At 38.3% G+C, this 24,392-nt stretch overlaps 1 protein-coding gene across 5 annotated transcripts in view; it reads right to left on the reverse strand.

Annotated features, from left to right (window-relative positions):
* The window catches only part of LOC138751545 (zinc finger protein 385D-like), a 423,580-nt gene that overhangs the window by 276,725 nt on the left and 122,463 nt on the right, over positions 1-24,392 (reverse strand). For 2 of the 5 annotated variants that reach the window (XM_069913960.1, XM_069913959.1), the window contains 2 exons: positions 6,809-6,951; positions 281-340 (listed from right to left, as the gene is read on the reverse strand). In XM_069913960.1, coding sequence (XP_069770061.1) covers positions 281-340; positions 6,809-6,916 — 168 coding nt within the window. In that variant the 5' untranslated portion in view covers positions 6,917-6,951. Of the gene's footprint in view, positions 1-280; positions 341-6,808; positions 6,952-24,392 lie in introns of those variants that run through there. The other 3 variants (XM_069913962.1, XM_069913961.1, XM_069913963.1) reach the window with 2 other exon arrangements.

Here is a 24,392-nt window from a genome sequence, read left to right on the forward strand (position 1 = left end):
ACAGAGGGAAGATGATAAAAGACAAAAAATAATGGAACAAATTAAAAGAGACAGACAATTTGAATCAGAGAAGTTTAAAATTGAGATGGAGTCCTCTGGTCTCGTAAAAGTATATAAAATTAAATTCCTGTTCAGATAGAGAACTTCAGCTTCCTTAAAAGAAATTAATAGTCAGGGTATCAAACATTATGGAGAGAAGGGAGGGGAATAGGGCTGAGTGGGAGAATTGCTTAGCTGATGATGGAATGGCAAAGCAGACTTGATGGGGCAAATGACTTACTTCTGTTCCTATATCTTTTGGTCTTATGGACAATCCACCTCCTGTATGGGATTTGGCTGCCTGCATAAATGACATGCATCCATTAAAATTATAAGTGAGCTTATTTTGTAACACTTGAAATTTGATATTTTAAAATCCTGGTTATTCCAATTTATAACTGAGCAATAGTATTCAGAGCTCCATGAAATAACATCAGCCCAAATTCATACAGTCATGCTTCATTAATGACCATATTTGCAATCCAGGGGCTTTAGAATGGGACTGATTCTTTTAGTCACAGCACTGATTTTTAGATTAACTGCCTCTAAATAATATTAACTATTATTTGTTCATGTTGACAATTCAGAAGATTGGGCCTCTATTCTCTACTGGTCAAAAGAAATTTGCGTCATCACTCAGTACAAGCCATGGAGTTGGCTCACATGGATAAAGTCAAAATGGCGCGTCACTGTGGGAAATAGTGATCTAGATCAGAGCTAGTTTTCCATTATCATCATTTTCCAACACTATTCCAATACTGATTGCTTCCCTTAAAATCCAGAAGTGTATCAACTTCTGCCTTGAATGAGCTCTATGAATGACCCTGGATAGGCCTCAAGTAGGAGGAAATTTCAACATTTCATCACCCTCTTCATAAAAAAGAAATTCTCCTCATCTCACTCTCAAATGGCCTACTTCCTATTTGCAGTCCATACCTGGTGGTTCTAGGTATCTCAGCCTGAGGAAACATGTTCCTTGCATCCAGTCACTTGAGTCCTTTAAAAATTCTGTACGTTTCAATGAGATTTCCACTTATTCCTTAGAACATGAGAGAATCCGAGCCTGATCAACTCAATCTCTCCTCCTATGGCCATCCGTGTAATTATCTGTAAAAATTTGCTGCATTCCCACTGTGGCACTCATATCATTTTTATGGAAATTGCCAACCCATCTCATTGTTAAATTTGTGCATTGTACAATCGAGTCAGGTCAGTCCTCAGGCTGGGGACTGACCCAGACAGACCTGCCACATTCGAAAGAGGAAGATCTCTCATTCTCCTGCATTACTCAGAGACCTGATTGACAATGTGCAGGAAATTACTGGATCAGACAAAGGCCTTTCACAGAATATTGCACATGTGCTTCCAAAGTGGAACTTGGAGAGCGAATCTATAATTGATTACAATAGCTCTGCACAGATATCAGTGGCATTGTCCAAATTAACGAGTAGAAAATTAAAAGTTTCCCAATCAACTTTGGGGTCAGACAAGACTACCACCCTCCTCTGTTGTTTGTGTCATAAATCTATAATGAAAGATATGCAAAACAAAGGTGACAATTCCAGGGAGCAGAGGCACAGGTGAAAGCCTTCTATATTTGATTGGGATGGTCATCTTCATCTCGCACTCACTGTTGGTCTGTAGATAGATGAACATCTGTGACCAGTGAACTGACCTTAGGGTCAAATCAATCATAACAAAGGGAAGGCCATTTTCTTTAATACTGGTCTGATTGACTCTTTGTTCCATTCAATATAACATTTGGTAACCTGATGGTGCCAGAAATGTGGTTCAGAGGAGCTGATGCATACCTCAAAACACCAAAAGGAGCACATTATCAAGCTGAGGTGGAAAATGAGAATGTGGGAGCAGTGCTCCTTCTCGATTGTGGCATATATCCTGGTCATCAGGTTCAAGGTTTTCTCAGCATTGCGAGGGCTGCTCATGCCTGACTCCTGCAATGTGGCAGTAACCTGAGCTGCCTCTCACTTCTAGAGATCCAAACTGGATTGCATCTCCAGGATTGTGATGGACAAATACCCAGTGAAAAGAGTGGAAAATTACTGAATATAACCCTTCTGGATTGTGTGTGTGTGTGTACCTATGTATATCAACCTCTGAGAATATTTACCTATATCAGGTGTGAGCAAGGATGGGCATAGCATTTTTAATCAAGGAATGTTTCATTCAGTTATGCCATGCTTTGCCAATTATACCTCACTGAAGATTTATACAGAAACACTTCTTTGAGCTTAAATTCCCAAGGCTCTATGGGAAAAGGAAGAAGTAGGTTTTGCAGTCTTCCAAGGTTACTGAGCAGAATGACCTACAACCAAAACTGGTGAGAAGGCCCCTCCTTCATGTACAGCCAGTCGCAATCATACTACATGCTGTCCTCATTATCCTTCTCCATCTGGAAAAGTATTGGCAAGAAGATCTGAAAAGGGATGCAATAACCTTCATTGAGCTTCATCCTGAGTAGACCTCAACTGCTGCCAATAGATCATCAACTCTGTGAAACCTGTTTCATATGTTGTTTACAGCTATTCAATGTATATAAAAGAAAAACTAATCTAAAAAAAAACAAAAAAAAAACTCTGTGAAACCTGCACTTTTGCCTCTCCAAAACTCACTGGTCTTCCAGTGCAACGAATCCTGCAGATTGGTACATTCCATGATGTAGGAATGCCTTGCAAATGGAGAACTGAAGCTTGGTGTAGTCACTGCAGGGAAGGAGGCATTGTTTAGGGTCCTGCAGCCACTGGGCATGGAAAAGCTGCGTTACAACCTATCAAATTTATCACTGATGTTTATAAGTGAAAAAATTATGTCATGTAATGATCTGTTTGGTACAGCAAATGACAACAGATGAATATCCTGTATCATACTGCTAGAAATTTTATAAATAAGTATACATTTTCAAAAAAAGTTAAGTATGTCATGAACTTGTATACTCTGCATTTGATCAAATTCTTTCAGGATCTCAGGCTGCAGATTGTTTCTAAACAATCAAAGAAATTGCATGCAGGTTTAAAATGTGTCAGAAAGAGTCTAAGAGACCCACAGGGAGTCTTCTAAACTTTGCCCAGAGTGCACTGTGTGAGATCTCAAAATGAATTGTTCTCGCATGGAGTATGACACAGTGACACTTTGCAGCATTAGGTCAACACTAATCCATATTTACACCATTGATGTGAATTGTTTTGTAGGCATAGTTGTTATTTACATGCACATTAGGTCAAAGGTGAGACTTGTTTAGATGGATTGTGAGGAGCAATGCAAAAAACCAAATTTTCTGACGGCCTAGAATTTGTGACAAAGCGAATTATGCATATGCTTGCCAATTAACTTTGTAAGGGATTTTGCTCAGAAGATTGCTGTAATTAGAAAGTTATTTGGGTACAAGAGTATCTGAACTTGTATGAGCAGGATAGGGAGTTGCCTATTTTCTTTTTAGCTCTGACACCTTTAATTTTCTTAAGGCAGGAGTTTATAAGTTCAAGGCTGACAATCCAATGTTACACTGGTGGCAGCGTGTTTTATGAATTAGAAATTAAAAGCAAGCATTGTCTGCCCTTTTAGTTAGTCCGATACCACTGTTTTAAAAATATTTTTCCATAAATATACATATCAAAATTTTCCAATTTCAATACACACACACACACACACACTCACATAGATATATATATAAACTTTTCCTGACAAAAAAAAAACAACCTCTTCCCTCCCACTCCCTTCATAGTATAAACTTGTACACCATCAGGGCTTACAGTTGGGTTTAAAAAAAGAAAGTCTTCATTGGGGAGGTTATTTATGTTTTTATAATAGTATCACCTTCTTTTTTATTATATTAGGTCTCTTATATGCTCCATATTTTGTTGCCACATTTTTATAAAAACATCATATTTGTTCTTTAGATTGTATGTGATTTTTTTTTCCCCATGGGTATCTGTAGAGGGGAGTCAGATTTCCAAGTAATCACAATACATTTCTTAGCCACATTTTAACAAATGAAATTTGGAATTTAGTTAGTTTATTAATTATTTCAATAAAGTTTCCCGAAAGATAAAGCTCCAGACCATCCACGAAGACCACCCTTGTTATCCTTGTTAGTACTTCAGTAATATCCTGCCTGAAAGGTCTCACCTTCACACATGACTACACAGCATGTACAAACACCCCTATTTCAATCCCTCATCTGCGGCCTGCCACAGCAGAGATCGAGCCGGCACATCACACGGTAGTAAACAGCAGCATGACACACTGTAACACGTCCCTTAACACAGTGAACTGATGCGGTTGAAAGCTGGAGCAGTACAAGACCAGCAGCCCTAAAATGGCGTTGGCCAAGCTGCCCACCTAACAGATCACTAACAGACTGGGGAAAAAGGGTATTCACATGCAAGAATGTTCCCGCCCACTATTGTTAATCATGCAGCTGATGTCAGCCAATCGAACAAACGGGTGGGAACTCCATCTGTATAAAAGGAACCTTTCCAGCCTCAATAAATCTCAGAGCTTAACTTCCCACACTGCAAGAGTGTGTGTTTCTTTGCAGCAGTCAATATTTCCAATTTTGATTTATGTAATTCCTGTGTTGTGAGGTATAATTGATGGAGAAAATTGCATTGTATTAATCTGTATCTTGCATTTATAATTGATGTCATGCTATCCAAATACCAATCAGACCAGCATCTTTCCATTATTGCAACTCCTAAATCCAACTCTCATCTCTCTCTCAGTCTTTCTACACCTGGCTTTGCACTTTCATTTTGGAGATGAAAATACTTCTTAGATATAAATTTAGATATGTTCTCCATCCAAATCGTTCATTTTAGCTCACTAATTTCAGGTGGAGCCAAGTTTGGTCCCCATCTTTCTCTTCAGAAAGATCTTAACTGGAGAAAGCAAAAGAATGTCCCAATAGCTACTCCCTACTTATTTCTTAATTTGTTCAAAAGACATGAGATTCTTCCATATAACAATCATCAATATATCTTATTCCTTTGTCATACCATGAGTTCAAAATTTTGTTACCAGGCAGTAGTATATTTCTACATAATGGTGTCATCAGTGATATTCTTGCTTTTTTCCTCGATACATTCATTTATTTCTTGCCATATTCTAATCATGTGTATTAACACAAGATTATGTTTTTTTGTTATTAATTTAACATTCCACTTGTAAATAAAGTCTTACATTGTCTACTCTTTTATTGAATTCAGTCCCATTCGAGTCCTTGAGGGGAACTGTTTTCTTCGTAGAAAGATGATTGAAATCTTGCTTGTGGCGATAGAATACTTCTTAAAATCTGGAGTCTCAGTCCTCCCAATTTGTAGTCCCATGTTAACTTTGCCAGTGTAATTTTTGGCACTTTGTTATTTCATAGGACTGGTCTTATACAATTGTGTAATAATTTAAAGAAATTTTTAATTAGTATAATAGGCAATAAGTTTTTATTCGTATGAGTTCCTCCTTTTTTGAGATTAAAAAATCATTAATAGGCATCACCATGCATGAACCAAAAAAAACTTGAATAGTTAATTCACAGCCTTAGTGCTCAGGAAGTGTAATCAAAAGTGCATGAAGGAATGATGGTACTACATAGATATGAAAAAAAAGATAAATAAAGGGTTTTAAGAAGCTAACATTTTAAACAATAATTAAAATCTGAAGATATGAGTGAGTCTCCACAAAACTTCAATCCCTACCAAGTTGTTGGGCAATAATTACATTAATCATTTCAAACATTTACTGGCATAGTATTGGGCACATCCTGACCTTTACTTGTATCTTTAACTGACATACCACATAAGCAGTGCAAACTCATGTACATATTTCCTAAACTATTTAAATTCAGTGTCGGTCAGGTGTTTAACAATAAATGCATTCATCATTTCAAACATTTACAAGCATAGTATTGAGCACATTCTGCATTCTGACCTTTACTTACACCTTTAACGGACGTATCACATGTGCACTGTAAATTCACACCCTTCCATGTGTCAAGAAAATTGCCCAGAGAGGTTCTATTACAATGAATCCCCCAGGATGAGGAATCCTGACAACAAAATTTTGGTTTCCTGTCCTCACCAGAAGATTTTCTTCACTATAATTGTGAGAACAGATGGCATCTACATTACTTCCTTAAAGTTAGGATATCAGATGGACTACACGAGTTGATGGTGTATCCTATACAGGAGTAGAAAATAGTATGTAGATGTTTTAATTCTGACCTAGAATCTTTTTGAATAAAAACTGCAAAAAGTTTATTTCCCAGCTGTTACATGTCAGAAAACACATGGATATTTTACAATCTAAGCTGTGAAGAGGTATTTTGCCCTCATTAGGCTAAAGCACAATATACCATTGTTGCTAGTACAAAAGGTTTGCAGACTGAGACTTCAATGCCATTCACTCTTCCGAGAAAGTGTTTAAGTAAAAAAAACATACAGTAGGTAGGAAGTTGAAGGTTCTTTATGCTGTAATCAAGCTTTAAAAATTACTGACAGTAGTTGCAGCAACAATATCAGCTGCACCAAATGAACATTACTCTCAACCATAATGAGACATCGCATTATAACAAACTAAAAACCTGAGAACATAAACTTCTTCACAATGAAGAATTTCTAAAAGGCTCATCTTGCAATCCATAGTATCTATTTCTTCATCTTAAATTCTAAGCAGGTACTGGTATACTTAGATGTCTGTCCAAAGTCCCTTAATGTTAGCTCTGACCAATAACAGAGAATGGAGACAAAGAACTCACCGCATTAAAATTGGGGAAAAGGCTGACGGCAGCAGCAGTGTCCAGCGGGAATGGAAGAAATGGTTTAACATCTAAGGATGGCTGCATGGCTGGAACTGGTGGCCTCATTAAGGCAGGAAGTGCACTGCTTTGGCATGTGCTGCCTGTGGAGAAGAGAAACAAGTCAACGTTTACTTTGGTGCTTGTGTGTTGCATTACTTTTGTATTCTGTGTCAAACTGAAAGCCGCAGCCAAAACTGGAAAAGAAATTCAAGAAACTGTTTCAAAAAGCACACCATGATGACCTCATTGCAGTTATCAAATGCGCTAGAGAACAAATAATCACAGAGACAGATACCCATTGCTGATTAATCCCTGGACAAGAAGAAAATAAAATATTTTAGAAGGGTGTGCTCAGAGAAGCATAGCTCATTCAGGGGAAACTGACAGACAAGCTGATCTCTGTTGATAAAGCTATGCAGGCAGCTCACAACCCTGGGGTGAGTTCAAACCTGAAAGGAAAAGCAATTCCAAGTCTCTGATGATCCCCTGAAACGAGGATTACATTCTGTGGGAAAAGTATGCAAATGAGCAAGAAATCACAATACATACTAATGAGCAGCAGTGTGTTTACAAAATGCTGCAAGCCCATAAATTTGTTTGCATCTTGCCACAAGGCACTGTACTGCTCTCTGTCAGCTGCCAGGAATATAAAATAGAAACAGATCCAATAATACAGCAGTTTAAATCGTTTCCCAAAGTATTCACATTTTAATGTTCATTCAAAAGCAGTTGAGTCAAAGGAATGATTTTAAAGAAAATCTCTCTATAAGTTAACAATATTCATTTTTGGGATGTTGCCACTGGATTGTAAAACCCTAATGTTGGTTGCTTTCCAAGAGATACTAAAATTGAAATGTGATGGGCTTTTTTTTAACCAACACACAAAACGAGGATGTAAGGCAAAGATTTGGCCAACTGACTTCTCTTTGTTGGTCTTTCTCTTCTTGGCAATTCTGATTCATAACAAAGATGTGTTTGCAACAGAATAATTGGACTTTGCAGCAACACTACTTGTTTAAGTTAGAGGATTCTTTCAGTAAAACACATGTTCAGACACACGGCTCACGGCTCATTTTTGGGGGATTGAGGGATGGAAAATTGTTGCATTTCCAGCTTAATGAAAGATGAGATTATAATGGTACTAAAGCCCCTCCTTTTCAATTTTGAGCTCAAATCGTTAGCATCAAGCAATCTCTGATCACTCTAGGCCATGACGTAAAATAAAGGTGCTTCATCTCAGAAGCCTGTCTGATTCTCAACACCCCAGCTGTTACAGTGTCACATTTCCATTTCCCACATCGCACATTCATGTAGCCTGCCTGTGTAAGAATGCCAACTCAATGCTCATTAATGCTGTGTTATGGTCAGTTTGGTGCTGTGTACTCAGGTCTAGGAACGATTAGGTGGTGAAACTAACCATCTAACTATGGTAATTGAGAATCATTCCAGCAGGCACTGGACGGCCTATATCACTCTGAGCTGGATGTAAATCAAGATTCCAGAGGTCAGAGTGGTGATTCAACCTTTTGAGTCATCCACATCCCTGTGGAAATAACACAGTGGAACAGTCTCATGTCGGCAAAATTAGAAATGTTTATCCAGCACTGATAAATCAAATATAAAAAGACCTGCTGAGTGAGGGAGGATTTTAGTCACTGAAATTGTCTGGAATATGTGCAGATCAGTTGTTTCCTTTGATGTATTTACACCACGTTTTACTGCCACACTGCTGGTTTTGGCCAATTCTTTGGATGTGAAGCTGGAATTGAATGAACGAGCTTTTTGGTTCTTACCTGTTCTGGAAATAGGTACTTTATGTTGGTGTAAGTAAAAGTTTGGACCCTTTTGTTGACAGGTAAGTAGTGAAGAACACATTTTAATGTTGCTCCCTTCACAGAAGGGTTTCTTTCATTTCCAGGATCATTTGCCAGATGCAGTGGTGGATTAACACCCGGGCCCGAACCTGAGCTTTAGTAAGGCCCCTCCTAACGTTTCCCCCTACCCCAGGGCACCCACCCTTCATTGAGTATAAAAAAAGTGACATTAAGTTACATTAAATAATATATCATTGTACTATGTATAATGTACTACATCCATAATATAACATTATCGTTTCAACCTTTTTATTTATCATATTATAGTTAAACAATACATGCGGAGAGTAGGAGAACATAATCAGGTAAAAATATCACTAAATGACATCACATTGCATTACACCACAATTAATGAATATGTTCTCATCTCCTCTAAATGAAATATTCAAAAAAATATTTTTTTATTATATAAAACCCCCACCTAATTTAAGGAAAAAAAAAGACGAGGCAGTCTATCCTGAGAAGTTAGTCATAATAATTATCATCTGATCTTCACCAATAAGAGAAAAGAAATAAAATTAAATATAGTCTGGAAGGGAAAATAATTATACAGTACTAAGTCATGTGGAAGTATTTTATAAAAGGTCACCAAGTCTCTTCAAATTTAACAGAAGTATCAAAATGTACGTCTCCTAACTTTCTCTAAATTAAACATGACATAATTTGAGAGACAATTGAATCAAAGTAGGTGGATTAGATCTTCCATTTAAATAAGATAGCTCTTCTAGCCAGTAATGTAGAAAAGGAACTTCTGGAACTATAATTCCAAAAATAGCAGTTAATGGGTAATGTTGCAAACTAATATCTAGTATAGGTGACAAAGACTTAAACATATCTATCGAATACCTCTCTAACATAGAGCATGACCAAAAGATATGAGTTAGAGAAGCCACTTTTGATTTGCACCTATCACAAATAGGACTAACCTTAGAAAAAATACGGCCAATTTATCTTACGACATGAGCCCGATATACCACTTTAAACTGAATCAAAGAATGATGAGCACATATTGAGGAGGTATTAACCAATCTAAAAATCTTCTCCTATAATTCCTCAGTAATATAAATCAATTACAGCCCTTTTATTACATATTCAAAAACTGAATTCAATTATTTCTCTGATTCTGCATATCAGTGTGAATGAGGGGGAATTTCACTTCAACAATTAGTCTTAACCATGAACTCAGGGAGTTTCTTGTGCCTGCAGTAAATTCACTGGGGATAGGGGTTACGTTAAGGTGCACTTTCTGCTTCATTTCATGCCATTTATGTGATACTTGGAGGATTGGAAAGACCAGAACGACGAAGCAATCTGTCGTGGAATTCAATCTAATGTGGAAACAGATACCATGCACAGATGCAAAGCGTTTAGTTTTGTGGCTGTTTAGTGTTAATGAACCATATGTCCCCACAACAAGGTCTGGATTAGAGGGAGGAAATCACACTATTTTAGGAAAATCCCAACACAATTGGCTGATAAAGTCAGTCTAGACACGCGAGAGAGAAATAATTAGTTGAGCCTAATTCAATTTAAAATTTAGATTATCATAATTCACTCAGACCGAGATGGGTTTTCCTACAGCAAGGACACTGGAACATTCTGAAGCCAACATTCTGTTCAAGCCTGGAGTGAGGTTTTCAAAATTCTGTTTTTACCTCATTCAAGGGGCTCTCCTTCAATTGGGCTTCTTAGATAATCATTCCACATCTGGCAGATCATAAATCACTTTAAATAAATATCTGACCAAGTTTTTCTTCAATGTAAAAATTGACCCTACAATCAACTGGCAGCTCATTCCATACTCCCACCACTCTCTGTGTGAAGAAATTTCCCCATGTTCTCCCTAAACTTCTTCCCTTTCATCCATAACCTATGCATTTATCGATACCCATCATAATTCAAGTTGTCACATTTATTTATTCTTCATACCATGCTCGCAAGGTAAAGATGAGATAGCATTTCTCTAGGACCATGGAGCATATTTACATAAATATAAGTTAGAATAGAACTTAAACACATTAAAATATTAAGATTTATACAGTAAAGGTCCATGGTACTATCCACGTATGTTCTGGGAATTCAGGAGCTTGATGGCTTGGGGGATAAAACTGTTGCCCAATCTGGATGTAAAGGTCCGAGTGCTACGACACCTCTCACCAGATGGTAGAAGGGAGGACAGTTTATGTGAGGGGTGTGTGGAGTCCTTCACAATGTTTATTGCCTTTCACTGGCGTCGAGTGTTGTAGATGTCCTTCATGGTAGGAAGAGAGCCCCCAATGATCTTTTCCACTGACTTCACTAACTGTAGGGTCTTTCGGTCCAAGGAGATACATCTTTGAAACCAGGCGGTGATGCAGTTGCACAGGATGTTCTTGATGCATCCTCTGTAGAATGCAGTGAGGATGGAGGATGGGAGATGAACTTTCCTCAGCCTTCGCAGGAAGTAGAGGCACTGCTGGGCTTTCTTGGCTGTGGAGCTGGTGTTACAGGGCCAGGTGAGATTCTCCACCAAGTACACTCTAAGGAACTTGATACTAATGATGACCTCAACAGGTGAGCTGTCAATGGTCAACAGAGCATGGCCCCCAGGGTCTTCTGATGTGACGACCATCTCTTTGTTTTTTTAGCGTTTAGATACAGGTTGCTGGCTCTGCACCAGTCCGTTAGCAACTCCGCCTCATCTCTGTATGCTGACCCTTCATTCTTACTAATAAAGCCCACCACAGTTGAGTCATCAGTGAACTGGATGATGTGGTTCAAGCTGTGTTTAGCTGCACAGTCATGGATCAGCAGAGTGAAGAGCAGTGGACTAAGCACACAGCCCTGGGGGTCCCCCGTGCTCAGTGTGATGGTCTTGGAAGTGCTGTTTCTGATCTGTATTGTTTGAGGTCTCCCTGACAGGAAGTCAAGAATCCAAATGGAGAGGGAGGTGTTTGGACCCAGCAGGTTCAACTTCTTTATCAAGTATGGAGGTATGATCATGTTGAATGCCGAATTGAATTAAATAAACAGCATTCGAACATACAAGTCTTTATTTTCCAGGTGGGTGAGAGCTAGATGTAGGGAAGTGGTGATGGCATCATCCATAGAGCGGTTGGATCTGTATGCGAACAGCAGGTGGTCCAGTAATGGGGGCAGCAGGAGCTTGATGCACCTCATGACGAGCTTCTCAAAGCACTTCATGATGATGGATGTGAGTGTGACAAGGTGGTAGTCATTGAGGCAGGACACAGATGACTTCTTTGGCATTGGGACAATGATGGCAGCTTTGAAGCATGCTGGGACCAAGGGCCTTCTCAGGGAGATGCTAAAGGTATTGGTGAGAACATCTGCTAGCTGAGCTGCATATCCCCTGAGCACTCTGCGGGTAATGTTATACGGTCCAGTAGTTTTCCATGCTTAACTTTCCCTTCATATTGGCCACTACAAGACACAGCACCTAATCATTTAGAGGAGAGGTGGTCTTCTTCAACGCCATGTTGGTTTTCACCTCAAAATGCACATAGAAGTGGGAGGGAAGCATCACCAGCACAGGCAGATGGTGTAGTCTGGGTTACCCTTCCACATGCGTTGCGTGTCTTTGCTGTCCAGGAGGTGGCTCTGAATGCAATTTGCTTCCCTGATGGCCTTAGACAGCTTGGTACTTGCAATAGCTAGGCCTACTTGTTGTCTTCTCTGAAGGTTGCTGAGCAGCACACGCACTTCCAGTCATCCATGACTTCTGACTACAGTGAGTAATGATGGTCTTGGGCACAGTGATGTCATCAGAACACTTACTAATGTAGCTGGTCACTGATGCCAAATACTCCTCCAAATTGAAGCAGTCGCCAGTCAGGGTGCTCAAAGCAATCTTGAAGTGCATGAATGGTCTCTGCTGGACAGGTTTGAATCTGATTCAGAACTGCACATGCCTAGTGCATTCAAAGTCACTTGTTTATATGTTTGGAGCGTAATTTAGATAACAAAATAGTATTTATAATTAAAATAATTTGTACAAAAGTACTGAAATATCCCAAACAGCTCGGGCCCCTTTACCTGATGGGCCCCTAGCTTCAGCCAACTCAGCCTAATGGTTAATCCACCACTTCCCTCATGAGTGAAAATCTATGAGGACAAAACAACTTATTGACTGAGGCAAATTGATTTTTTTTTGTGTGGCTCAGAGACACAATGTAACAGTTTTCCAATGAGTTGGTTTGATCCAAGTCAACAGAACTTCAAGCCTTGCAATTGTTTTGTCTCTCTGGATATTTTTTTTTGATGCAAAAACATTGCTGAGAATAACTTGCCTCAAGAGAACAGCCTCCTTTTCCATCCTCCAATCCAGGAATATAAACCAACCAGCAACAACCTTTGTGATCTCTGATCTTCAATTAAGATTATCTCAAACATTTCTGTGACTGCTATTTTCAATCTATATTTTGTATTATTATGGTACAATACTAGCTCTCTAGAAAAATAAAGCATTTTTTCTGGCTCGGCTTTCTCTTCCATTAAGGAACACATCTCACTTCTCTCTGCAAAGCTTATCCTGTCTCCATGTCATATGACTTCTCACATTGTCTCTAACGGTGTACAAATGAAGCCCAAAGTAACCTTGTCTTCCACCTGCACATGCAGCACTTGTCTTGACTCACTGTAAAAATCACTAATTTCAGATCAACAGCCCTTCTCTATGTGACAAAATTGTAATGTTAACCTTTTTTTTCCTCTCCACTGATGCTGCCTGACATGCTGCTTATTTCCAGCATCTAGTTGATTTGTATTCCAACCACTGCCTTATTCTGAATCACAGTTTCACCACATATGTCTTTCTCTCCTCTGCCTCACTATCTGAATGTGAGGCATATCTGATGCATATCTGAGAGGCTAAATTATGTTTTACTTCTAAAATTAAAAAGGAATATATGAAGGAGGTAGACAGATTAGAACAAGAAATAATGGTTTTAGAAAAAGACCTTCAAAAAAGAGTTCATTACAAAGTAATAAAGCACTGGAAGAAGATGGTTTTCCCACCTGAATTCTATAAATAATTTAAAAACTTATTGATTCCTCTTTTTATGGAAATGTTTGATCAAGCGCCAGGAGCCCATACACTCCAAGAATAATTTTCAATATCAATAATTACCATGATAACCAAAGAAGAGCATGATCCTTTGAAGCCTCCATCATATAGACCTATTTCATTATTGAATGCATATTTCAGGATTCTTTCTAAAATATTGGGAAATAGGATGACTAAATTTTTACCAAAATTAATAAATATGGACCAGACAGGTTTGTTAAAAAGAGGAAATCAGCAGATAATGTGGCCAGACTACTTGGTATTATACATTTGTCACAAAAAAGAAAAGATTTACATGTTGATTTATACCTTAGATGCAGAAAAAGCTCTTGCTCGATTGGAATGAGATTTTTTATTTAAGGTTCTGGACAAATTTGGATTTAGTCAATTTTTTATAAATTGAATTAAGGCCTTATACAAATAGTCAAATGGTCAAATATCTACTTCATTTCAACTGATGAGATCAAGCAGACAAGGATGCCCTCTATTTCCGGCCTTGTTTATATTTAGCTACAGAACTACTAGCAGAAGTAATTAGGAGTGATATGGAAATAAAAGTTGGTGAAGAAGAGCACAAAATTAGTTTATTGGCAAATTATGCTTTAATATACTTGACAGAATCTGAGACTTCCCTGCAGAAATTACACTTTAATTAAGAGGAATAAGGTAAGATTTCTGAGTACAATATAAATCGGGATAAAAGTGAAATGATGCCTCTTACAGGAGACTATAGTCATTGTCAAATAAATACTCAATTTAAATGGACAAAGATGGGATAAAATATTTAGGGATTCATGTAGACATAATCTAAAAAATCTATATAAATTGAATGATTTGCCATTACTTAAAAAAGTTGAAGAAAAAAATAGATTTTACCTATAACATTAATAGGATGGGTTAATTGTATAAAGATGAATATATTTCCAAGAATTCAATATCTTTTTAAAACTTTACTTGTAAATAAATATGTAAGTTAAGTTCTTTGGAAAGTTAAAATAACAAGAGTTTCTATAGAGGGATTAACATGGAAATATGAATTGGGAAGTTTACAACTCCCCAACTTTAAGAATTATTGCCAAGCAGCTCAAAGGAGATTATTTATGACTCTCTTTGAAGGAGTAGAAAAACTGGTATGAGTCAAAATAGAGTTAAATAAAATAGGAGAGAGAAGAACAGAAGAATTTATATATAAATGGGAATCAAAATTATTAATTGGGGTTAAAGAGATACCATTGTTGAAACACTTGATAATTGTTTGGGATAAAAGACAAAATTGGAATAAAAGGAAATATATTGCCTTAGATGCCCCGATTCAAAATCAGCTTGTATCTTTTTCAAAGGATAACTGACTTTTAATTATCTGGTCTAGTAAGGATATTAAAATATCGAAAATTGTTATGAACAAAGTCAATTGATGTCATTTGAACAATTGAGGAATAAATATGGAATACCTAGTAACATTTTGCTTGTTATTTCAAATTGAGAGCATATTTAAGTGAAAAGTTAGGTTTAGAAATGTGATTACCTATGTGTAGTGAGATGGAATCTCTTATTAGGAGAGGAAATACCAAAAAAAAATAGACTGAAATGATAGTTAGATCTGAATATTATAATTGATGAGTAAAGATGGTTACATCTGTCAATATAGTATGATAAATACTATTAATATAAGGTATAGATAAGTTCAGTATGATTTGTTTTACATCAGCTATATTTAACACCACAAAAATTGAAAAGAATGAAATCAGATTATCAGATCAATGTTTTAGATGCAGTGAAGAGATAGCCACTTTCTTGCATTCAACTTGGTCATGTTCTAAGGTAAAACTGTTTTGTATGGATTTTCAAAACTTCTTAGAACTAGTGACAGACACTGTTTTTTCCTTTAAACCCAGATTTATTTTTACTGGGAAATATAGAAGGAACAAGACCCAAATTAAAATTGTCAATATATCAAATGAAATTTGTTAAAATAGCATTGGCAGTAGCAAGAAAATGTATTGCAGTGACTTGGAAATCAGACTTGTATTTAGATATGAGGAAATGGAATGCAGAAATTCAAAGCTGTATTCTTTTAGAGAAAATTACATGTAATTTGAGAAATAAATACCCTATATTTTTGCAAACTTAGAGCCCGGAAACACAAACACCTGTAACATAAATTTTAGGTATAAATATGAAGAAATCTAAAAAATAGAGTTCCAACCACTGCCTTATTCTGAATCACAGAGACTTTCAGCCTCTTAAGACCTGTGTTAATCTTCTTGCTAAAAATGAAATGTTCAGATAAAATCCATCAAGTTCCAGTGTGTTTTGTGGGGGGGGGGGGGGTGAAGGGTGAATGCTCTGGGCAATTCACAATACTAAGCTGTTTCTTTCTCTTTTCCTTCTTTTTATACTATATATAATTCTTTATCTACATAGGGTTGGGAGAGCAAGGGATGGGGAGGGGTTATAACCATCATGTAATGAATGAAAATTTCTTCAATTTAAGCACTCACTTTATTGTATAATGATTAATTAATTACATGCATGGAAACATATTTAAATAAAATATTTTTAAAATATACTAGCTCTCTGGGAAAATAAAGCTTATTTTCTGGCTCGGCCTTCTCCTCCATTAAGGAACACATCTCACTTCTCTCTGCGAAGCTAATCCTGTCTCCATGTCACGTGACTTCTCACATTGTCTCTAACGGTGTACAAATGAAGCCCAAAGTAACCTTGTCTTCCACCTGCACATGCAGCACTTGTCTTGACTCACTGTAAAAATCACTAATTTCAGATCAACAGCCCTTCTCTATATGACAGAATCGTAATGTTAACTCTTATTTTTCTCTCCACTGATGCTGCCTGACATGCTGCTTATTTCCAGCATCTAGTTGTTTTCCAACCACTGCCTTATTTTGAATCAGAGTTTCAGCATGTCTTTCTCTCCTCTGGCACATCAACTATAATTAGCAAGTCCTCACCATTCTCTCTTAAACGCTACAAAAATTTCAGATTATTGACAGAGTACATCCCATACAGACACGAGATTCTTTTTCCTGCAGGCGAGGCAGAATTACCACTTATTAGTAAAGCAAAAAAAAACTGTATACAATATACACATGTAAACAAATAAAGAATTTTAAATAGAAAAAGATATGTAAACAAACTGACTATATAAAAAGAGAGAATTTAAAAATCAATAAAGAGTCCTTAAATGAGTCCCTGATTGAGTTTGTTGTTGCAGAATCTGATTGTGGAGGGGTAGCAGCTGTTCCTGAACCTGGTGGTATGAGTCTTGTGGAACCTAGACCTCTTTCCTGATGGTAGCAGCAAGAACAGAGCGCGTGCTGGGTGGTGTGGATCCTTGCTGATTGCTGCTGCTCTCTGGTGGCAGCATTCCCTGTAGATGTTCTCGATGGTGGGGAGGGTTTTTCCTGTGATGTCCTGGGCTGTGTCCACTACCTTTTGCAGGGTTTTATGCTCAGGGGTATTGTTGTCCCCATATTAGACCATGATACAGATGGTCAGCACACTTTCCACCACACATCTGTAGAAATTTGCCAGAGTTTCTAATGTCATACCAAACCTCAGAAAATTCCTGAGGAAGTAGAGGAACTGATGAGCTTTTTTCATGATGCCGTTTGTGTGTTGGGTCCAGGAAAGATTCTCTGAGATAGTGACTCCCAAGAACTTAAATTTGCTCACCCTTTCCACCTCTGATCCCCCAGTGATCACTAGATCTTTCACCACTGGTCAACAATGAGCTCCTTGGCTTTGGTGAAATTGTGTGCAAGGTTGTTCTTGGTGTATCATTCAACCAAGTTTTCAATCTCACTCCTGTATGTTGATTCATCGCCTTTTTTTTTATACAACCCACTCTGTGATATCGTCGTCAAATTTGTAGATGATGCTATTGTCATAATGAGCCACACAGTCGCTGGTGTAAAGTGAGTAGAGCAGGGGGCTAAGAACACAGCCCTGTGGTGCTCCAGTACTGATGGAGATTTGGTCATCTGCATTCTCTTGCTCTTCCACCATATCAGTCATCTCTTTGATCTGCCATCCTTTTTGAAACAGCCTCTTTTATTCACTTTCCCAGTTCTAATGAAAAAATCATTGACGTGAAAGGTAAATTCTGTCTCTGCCGCCTGATCATTTGAGTACATTCAGCATTTCAACAGCCCTCTATTGTCTCCTTCTAGTTACTTATAGTGTCATAGCTGTGGTTTGTAATTGTTTGCAATGAGCCAGTGAAACAAGAAGATAAAATCTGGACTTGCAATGGGAATCACTATAGCTGTTGGGAGTGACTTTGTCCCGCCTCGAGGAGGTTGCACATTGGTCTCACTGCCTTGTCAAAACCTTTGAAGATGATTGCCTTTGCATCTACAGATCTGAATTTTCAGTAAGATCAGTCCACCTTGGGGTTAATCGCACACTCACCCTTTGCTCCTATTCTTCCAGTGCTTCCAAAACAAACAGTACAATTATTTTTGTTATTTTAAAAACATAATAAAAGCAATAATTATAAACATTACATCTAAATGCAGAGATTAAATTAAACTTAAGAGATATTAGGTGTCTACATGGACACTAAAGTCTCCTCTTTTCTTCAAGAAAACGATGCCATATCCTTCAAGAATACCTTCGGAGAAGTGAATTGACATTATAATCTGAATCAGAATTTCACAGTTATTGTAATTAAAAATCTCAGTCCTTTAAATTTTGATTTTAATATCAGCACAGAACAGTTTCTCTCCAACCGTCCCTTATCAAGAATTGAAAATAAATCCAAAAATGGCTATTTACATGCAATCATAATTTATTTTAATGCTGTGATAAAACCTTCTTCTTCACCCTGTGTACCCAAAATTCAGCCCAATAATTTCAGATAAGCTTAAGTGAGTCCCATAATATGCACCTTCCTCTGCATGGCATGTGATTGTACAGGTATTTATATTTGCTACTTTATTCCATAACAATTTCAGAGCTATATATTCTGCATGCACTGTAATGCTTCATGGTAATATCTGAAGACCTTAGTACAGGGAGTCCCCAAGTTACGAACGTTCGACTTACGGATAGCTCATACTTACAAACCAATTGTGCCCCCAATTTGCACATGTGCCTAATGTTAACTCACAAATGCCCTTTTAGGTATGCAAGACATTGATGTAAGTGCTAAGTTTTAATCATGATCTTCTTTTGGTTTTGTTCTATCTATATTGTTTTAAGAAATGTTTCTTTAATGTTTTTTATTCAGCGTACAAAACAAACATTTTACGAACTGATGCTAAATAAGGTGAAAAGAAGGGATCTCGTTTGTAACCCAGGGACCCCTGTATGCTTTATATTTTTGTTCAGATTTGACAGTATAAATTGGAGATCAATGAAGAGCAACCTGAATCACCAGAAACATCCTATCACAAAAATCAGCCAAGACCAATATCTCTGTACATAGATGAAAAAGAAATTTAATTTTGTAATATGTGTCATCAAATTTGCAGATGACACAACAGTAGTTGGCTTCATCTGCAACAATGATAAGTCATACTACAGAGAAGAGGAGGAAAATCTCATGATTTAGTACAAGAGTAACAACTTGAGTCTCAATATGGACAAGATGAAGGAGATGATCATGGACAAGGAACGACCACCCTCCACTGCACATCAGTAACACTGTAGTGGAGTGAGTAGAGAGCATCAAGTTCCTTTGAATCCATTTAACAAATGACTTATCGTGGACACACATCACCTCACCTGTCAGGAAGGTGTAACAGCAATTGCACTTCCTGAAAAGACTGAGGTGAGCACAGATACCAGCATCAAGTTGCTATAGAGCAGACGTCACCAAACTTTTTAGACCTTCAACCTTCATGGAATTCTTGATGCCTCATAGACATGTACTAAAATAAATAAATAAATAGATTGACTCACTACACGTGCAGTTTCCATATGCATTAGTAAGGGAAATTGGATACCATATGAATGGTGCCCGGGACTCCCAGCAACAACCCAAACTTTATTAAAACAACCCAATTGCCAAATAACAAATCTGTATATTAAGCAAGCAATTATAACAACAGTGAAGAAAAACCTTTGTTTCTGACCAAGAAGATGTCAAACAGAACTAGGTCCAAGACTTCAGCATCGGCGATTCCATTCTCAACATCGGGTGCGGCGCCATTCATGGCGACGAAGTCGCTCTCAAGCTCCCGGGCAGGAGCAGGGACCTCGGACTCCCGGGCAGGAGCAGGGACCTCGGACTCCCGGGCAGGAGCAGGGAACTTGGGCTCGGCAATTCTTTTGAGCCCAAAAGTTCAATCGACCCTCCAGCGTTTATCAACCACCTTTCAACTTTTTGGACAGTCCCATTGACCCCCTCCAGCGGTCAATATCAACCACTTTGGAGACCCCTCTGTATTGCATCGAATTGGAGGTCAATCCACAGGACTATAAGAGTGGCAGAGAGGATTACTGAATAGAGCGTGCAAAATCATTGTTGCCCGCTTCCACCATCTACACAGCATCTTACAGCTATTCCCATCAGGAAAGAGATCCAGGAGAATCAGTCTGTGAAACAGCTTCTTCCCAAGGGCAGTGAGAATGCTGAACAACCAAAGGAACTGCTCACACTAACAAACCAAGATTCTCATATTTATGAAATAATATCTATTTATTTATTTGTATGAATATATGAATACTTGTCCTGCATATGTGTTATGTCTGGTTGTGCGTCTGCATCTGCATCTACACGTTTTGCACTGAAGACACAACACTGCTGCGTCAGGTTGCACTTGTGCGATGAGATGTTTATAAACTTGACTTGCTTTTTTGAAAACCAAACTTAAAATTATATTAATGATCCTCACAGCATTGCATATGCTTGAAATGTGATAATATGATGAGGGCATGAGCTGTTTACACTACAGCTGAATTTTACTCTTTAGGAGTGGTTTGAGCCCCAGTTCCCTGTCTTAAGTGAGAAGAGGCATTAAAGAGGTATCTTATATGCGGACAGCACAAGGCGGAGTTAGGATCAAAGTGGTTTTGATTCCTGTGATAGCTATTTTTCAATTTGACCCAAATCCACATATTTAAATTCAGGAAATAAAATTCAGACTATAATTTCTGTGAAAAACCTGATCAAGTTGAGAATTTTATTATTCTGCCACAAAATTCTATGATGGCTCATTCATGTGATATAATTGAAACAATTAGTTGCAATTATCACAGAGTTTAAGAAAAGGCATTTCAAATCAGATGCTGGCACATTCCAAGTTACTAGGATATCTGCCAGAATAATTGTGCTCTGTAACAAATCATTGCCCATGCCTCACTGACACACAATGAGCTGGAAAATATTGGCACTGCTGTATCCCAGGAATTTAGGACATTCTTTAAACAGCTCCTTTAGCTATACTGACTGCAGTTTGTTTAATGCAAATCTAACATTCACTGTTGAGTCAGTCACACCATCTTGAAAATTAATAGAAAGGGGTTTGCTCGGTTGCCTTTATACTACGGTAATCTTGCTTTCATTTCACAAGTAAAAACGCCACACAACTCACAGTAAAGTGTCATTTAAGCAGATGTTCCTCATCAGTGAAATAAAAGGCAAACCATTCTGAGCTGTACCATGTTGTGTGAAATTGGGTGAATATAATCTCATGCTGTCAATGCAGTCATTTGAAAAAATATAATTCTTTTTCTTTTCTCATCCAATTGAATGAATATTCTGCTAAGAACCAGTAAATAATGCATCTACTAATGAAAAAATGCATCACACTAATGGAAGTTGTTTGACCAAGAAAATAGAACCAAATATGATTTTTTTAATGAGCAATCTGTCTGACCAGTTTTATTCAGTAAAAGTAATTTATTAACAGGTATGCAATTGGATTTTAATGCTAATTCTCTGACATACATCGAAGCAATGTTTAGTAATGGGAAGACAACGTGTTTGAAATTAGGTTACATGACATCGCAGAACAACAGTTTGTAACAAGTGCTTTGAATTTGATCCTACCTCTGTCCCTGCACTTGACACTAGGCATCTTAAATTATACTTGAAATCACCTGAAAAGCATGGACCACCACTTCTATGTTATTTTACATCATTCTGGAAATTCAACTGGGTGCTTTCCAGATTGTTTGTCCTGTTTGTTCCTCTGATCCAATTTGTATGTCAGACATGCATCAAGTTAAATTATGTCACACCCTTTTGTGTGATCTGATGCATTCAAACAAGTTGTACCATCATTGGGCACTCCCAAGGTATGCAAGTCCTCCTAACTTTTTGCTCGATTGGGACCCCATTAAGATAACACCTGCCCTAATATTTTATTCTTTGAACTCACCTCCCCATTCCATTGATCTCTTGTCCAATCCTGCCCCACCAGCCTCCTGAACCTCAGGACTCCTTCAGACAAAATGATAAGGTCCTGATCCTTGTAATGGTTTTGACTTTCCAACCTGCCCAATCTCTAAAACCAGTTCCTAACCCACAACCCTGTGTACCTCATCAATCCCATCTGCTGTCTTGTACTACATCTAAATATATTTATACTTCTCTTGATTCTCCGACTTCATCACCTCAAATGATATCTACCAGTATTCTTTGATGTAATCTTGTTACATGCTGATTGCACATCAGGTGGCATGGTTAGCGAGGCGACGAGCACAATGTTATTACAGTGTCAGGGACCTGGGTTTGAATCCGATGCTGTCTTAAGGAGTTTCTACGTTCTCCCCGTATCTACATTTTTCCCGACTGCTTCAGTTTCCTCCCAACTTCTAAAAAGATATGTGGTTTGTAGGTTAATTGGTGTATTTTGATGGCATGGGCTTGTGTTGTATCTCTAAATTAAAATTTAAAAATTACAATTATAGAATGTTAGTTTCTATAATGAACAACTGATGGTTTACTTCAGGAAGGCATAACATACTGCTCCAGAATCTGGCTGAACACAACATTGAAATGCAACAGCTTTGGGTGTTTTTTTAAATGTTCTAATGTGTACCAACTCTACTAAATTACACAGCTCACAATCATTCATGTGTATCTCAACTGAGGCTGGATACGCCTGGCTTTCGGTATTCCAATTCAGGTAAGATATCCAAGATTCACAATTTCTTTCAGCTATAGTGCTAACAGCAGACATCAGTATCTTTCTTATACATTTGCTAAGATACAGCAAACCATCAGTGATTGAGTTGAGCATAGAGATACTTTATTCATGGAACAGCAGATGGAGCCTAATACTTTATTTATAGTTACCATATTTTATGGCATATAAGACCACCCTCCTCCATTTCAGCAGGGAATATTAAGGTTTATTTTAGTGTATTTAATGATGAGTAATGCTGACTGATCATCGTCAGAGCGTGGTTCATTAGCATTGGGGGCTGATGATGGGCTGTTGGGGGAAAGCGAGGTGGTGGGATCAGTGTGGGGGCTGGTGGGAGACTCACCCGGTAGTCCGCTGTCAGTCCCCGCACTAGTCACGCTGCCCTGCTCTCTCCTGGTAGCCCGCTGACTGTCTCCACACTGGTCCCACTATCCCACTCTCTCCCAGGGGCCCTCTGTCCGTCCCAACACTGGTCCCACTGCCCCACTTTCTCCCAGGGTGGGGGAGCAGGATAGCGTGATCAATGGGGGGACTGGTGGTGGGCTGTTGGGGTAGAGGGGTGGTGGGAGGCTGTTGGGGTAAAGGGGTGGTGGGATCAGTGTGGGAACTGGTGGTGGGCTGATGGGGGGAAAGGGGTAGCAGGACCCCTTTTGGGGTCCAACAGTGGGCCACTAGGAGAATCTCCTATCAGCCCACCACCAGCCCCCACACTGATCCCAGCGCCCTGCTCACCCCCCCACCCCAGAGAGAGCGGTACAGTGGGATCAGCGTGAGGTCTGACAGCCTGGCACCTGTCGTCAGTGATAGATGGGGGTCATGCTAGTGAGCCACGCAGTGACGATGATTTTCTGTCAGTGTGGCTCACCATTATCACCCTAATTTCAACCTCACATATAAGAAACGGGGCAATATTTTTGAGCCTTTTTTCATGGGGAAAAAGTGGGTCTTATATGCTATCAAATACGGTACTTTCCTTTCTTTCTGTATCTTCCTTTCCCAACAAACTGGCAACCAGAGCCACAGAAATCAAGACTACTTCAAATTTGTAAAATTGAAATTTTCTGCCAAAGGAGTCTACCTACTTCTGGATGCATTTTAAAAATTGGTAACAGTCTAGTAACTCATTTCTAGGCCACTTGTAATTTACTTGCAATACACCTCATGCATTCTCTTGAGACCTTTATGGATGATACAATTCTCTCCCACTGCATTGAATTACAAATGTATAACTTTACTTTTGTCCACTCTGGTTATCTGCTATAGGTAAAGGTAAAGATTCCATTATTGTGAACATAGAACACAACAGCAGTTCTGTCCACAAGTCTGCTGACCATGATACATTAAAATAAAACTTTCTGAAACAAAGCAAAGGGTTAAAAGAACTATTATTGTCCTTAGCTTAATTTTCAACCTGTCACACATGTTGATAAAAAGGGCACAGAATTTAAACATTCAAGTCGTCATGAAGAGAGCCTCTGCTT

The sequence above is a fragment of the Narcine bancroftii genome, chromosome 1 (assembly GCF_036971445.1).
Source record: "Narcine bancroftii isolate sNarBan1 chromosome 1, sNarBan1.hap1, whole genome shotgun sequence".
Taxonomy (NCBI): Eukaryota; Metazoa; Chordata; class Chondrichthyes; order Torpediniformes; family Narcinidae; genus Narcine; species Narcine bancroftii.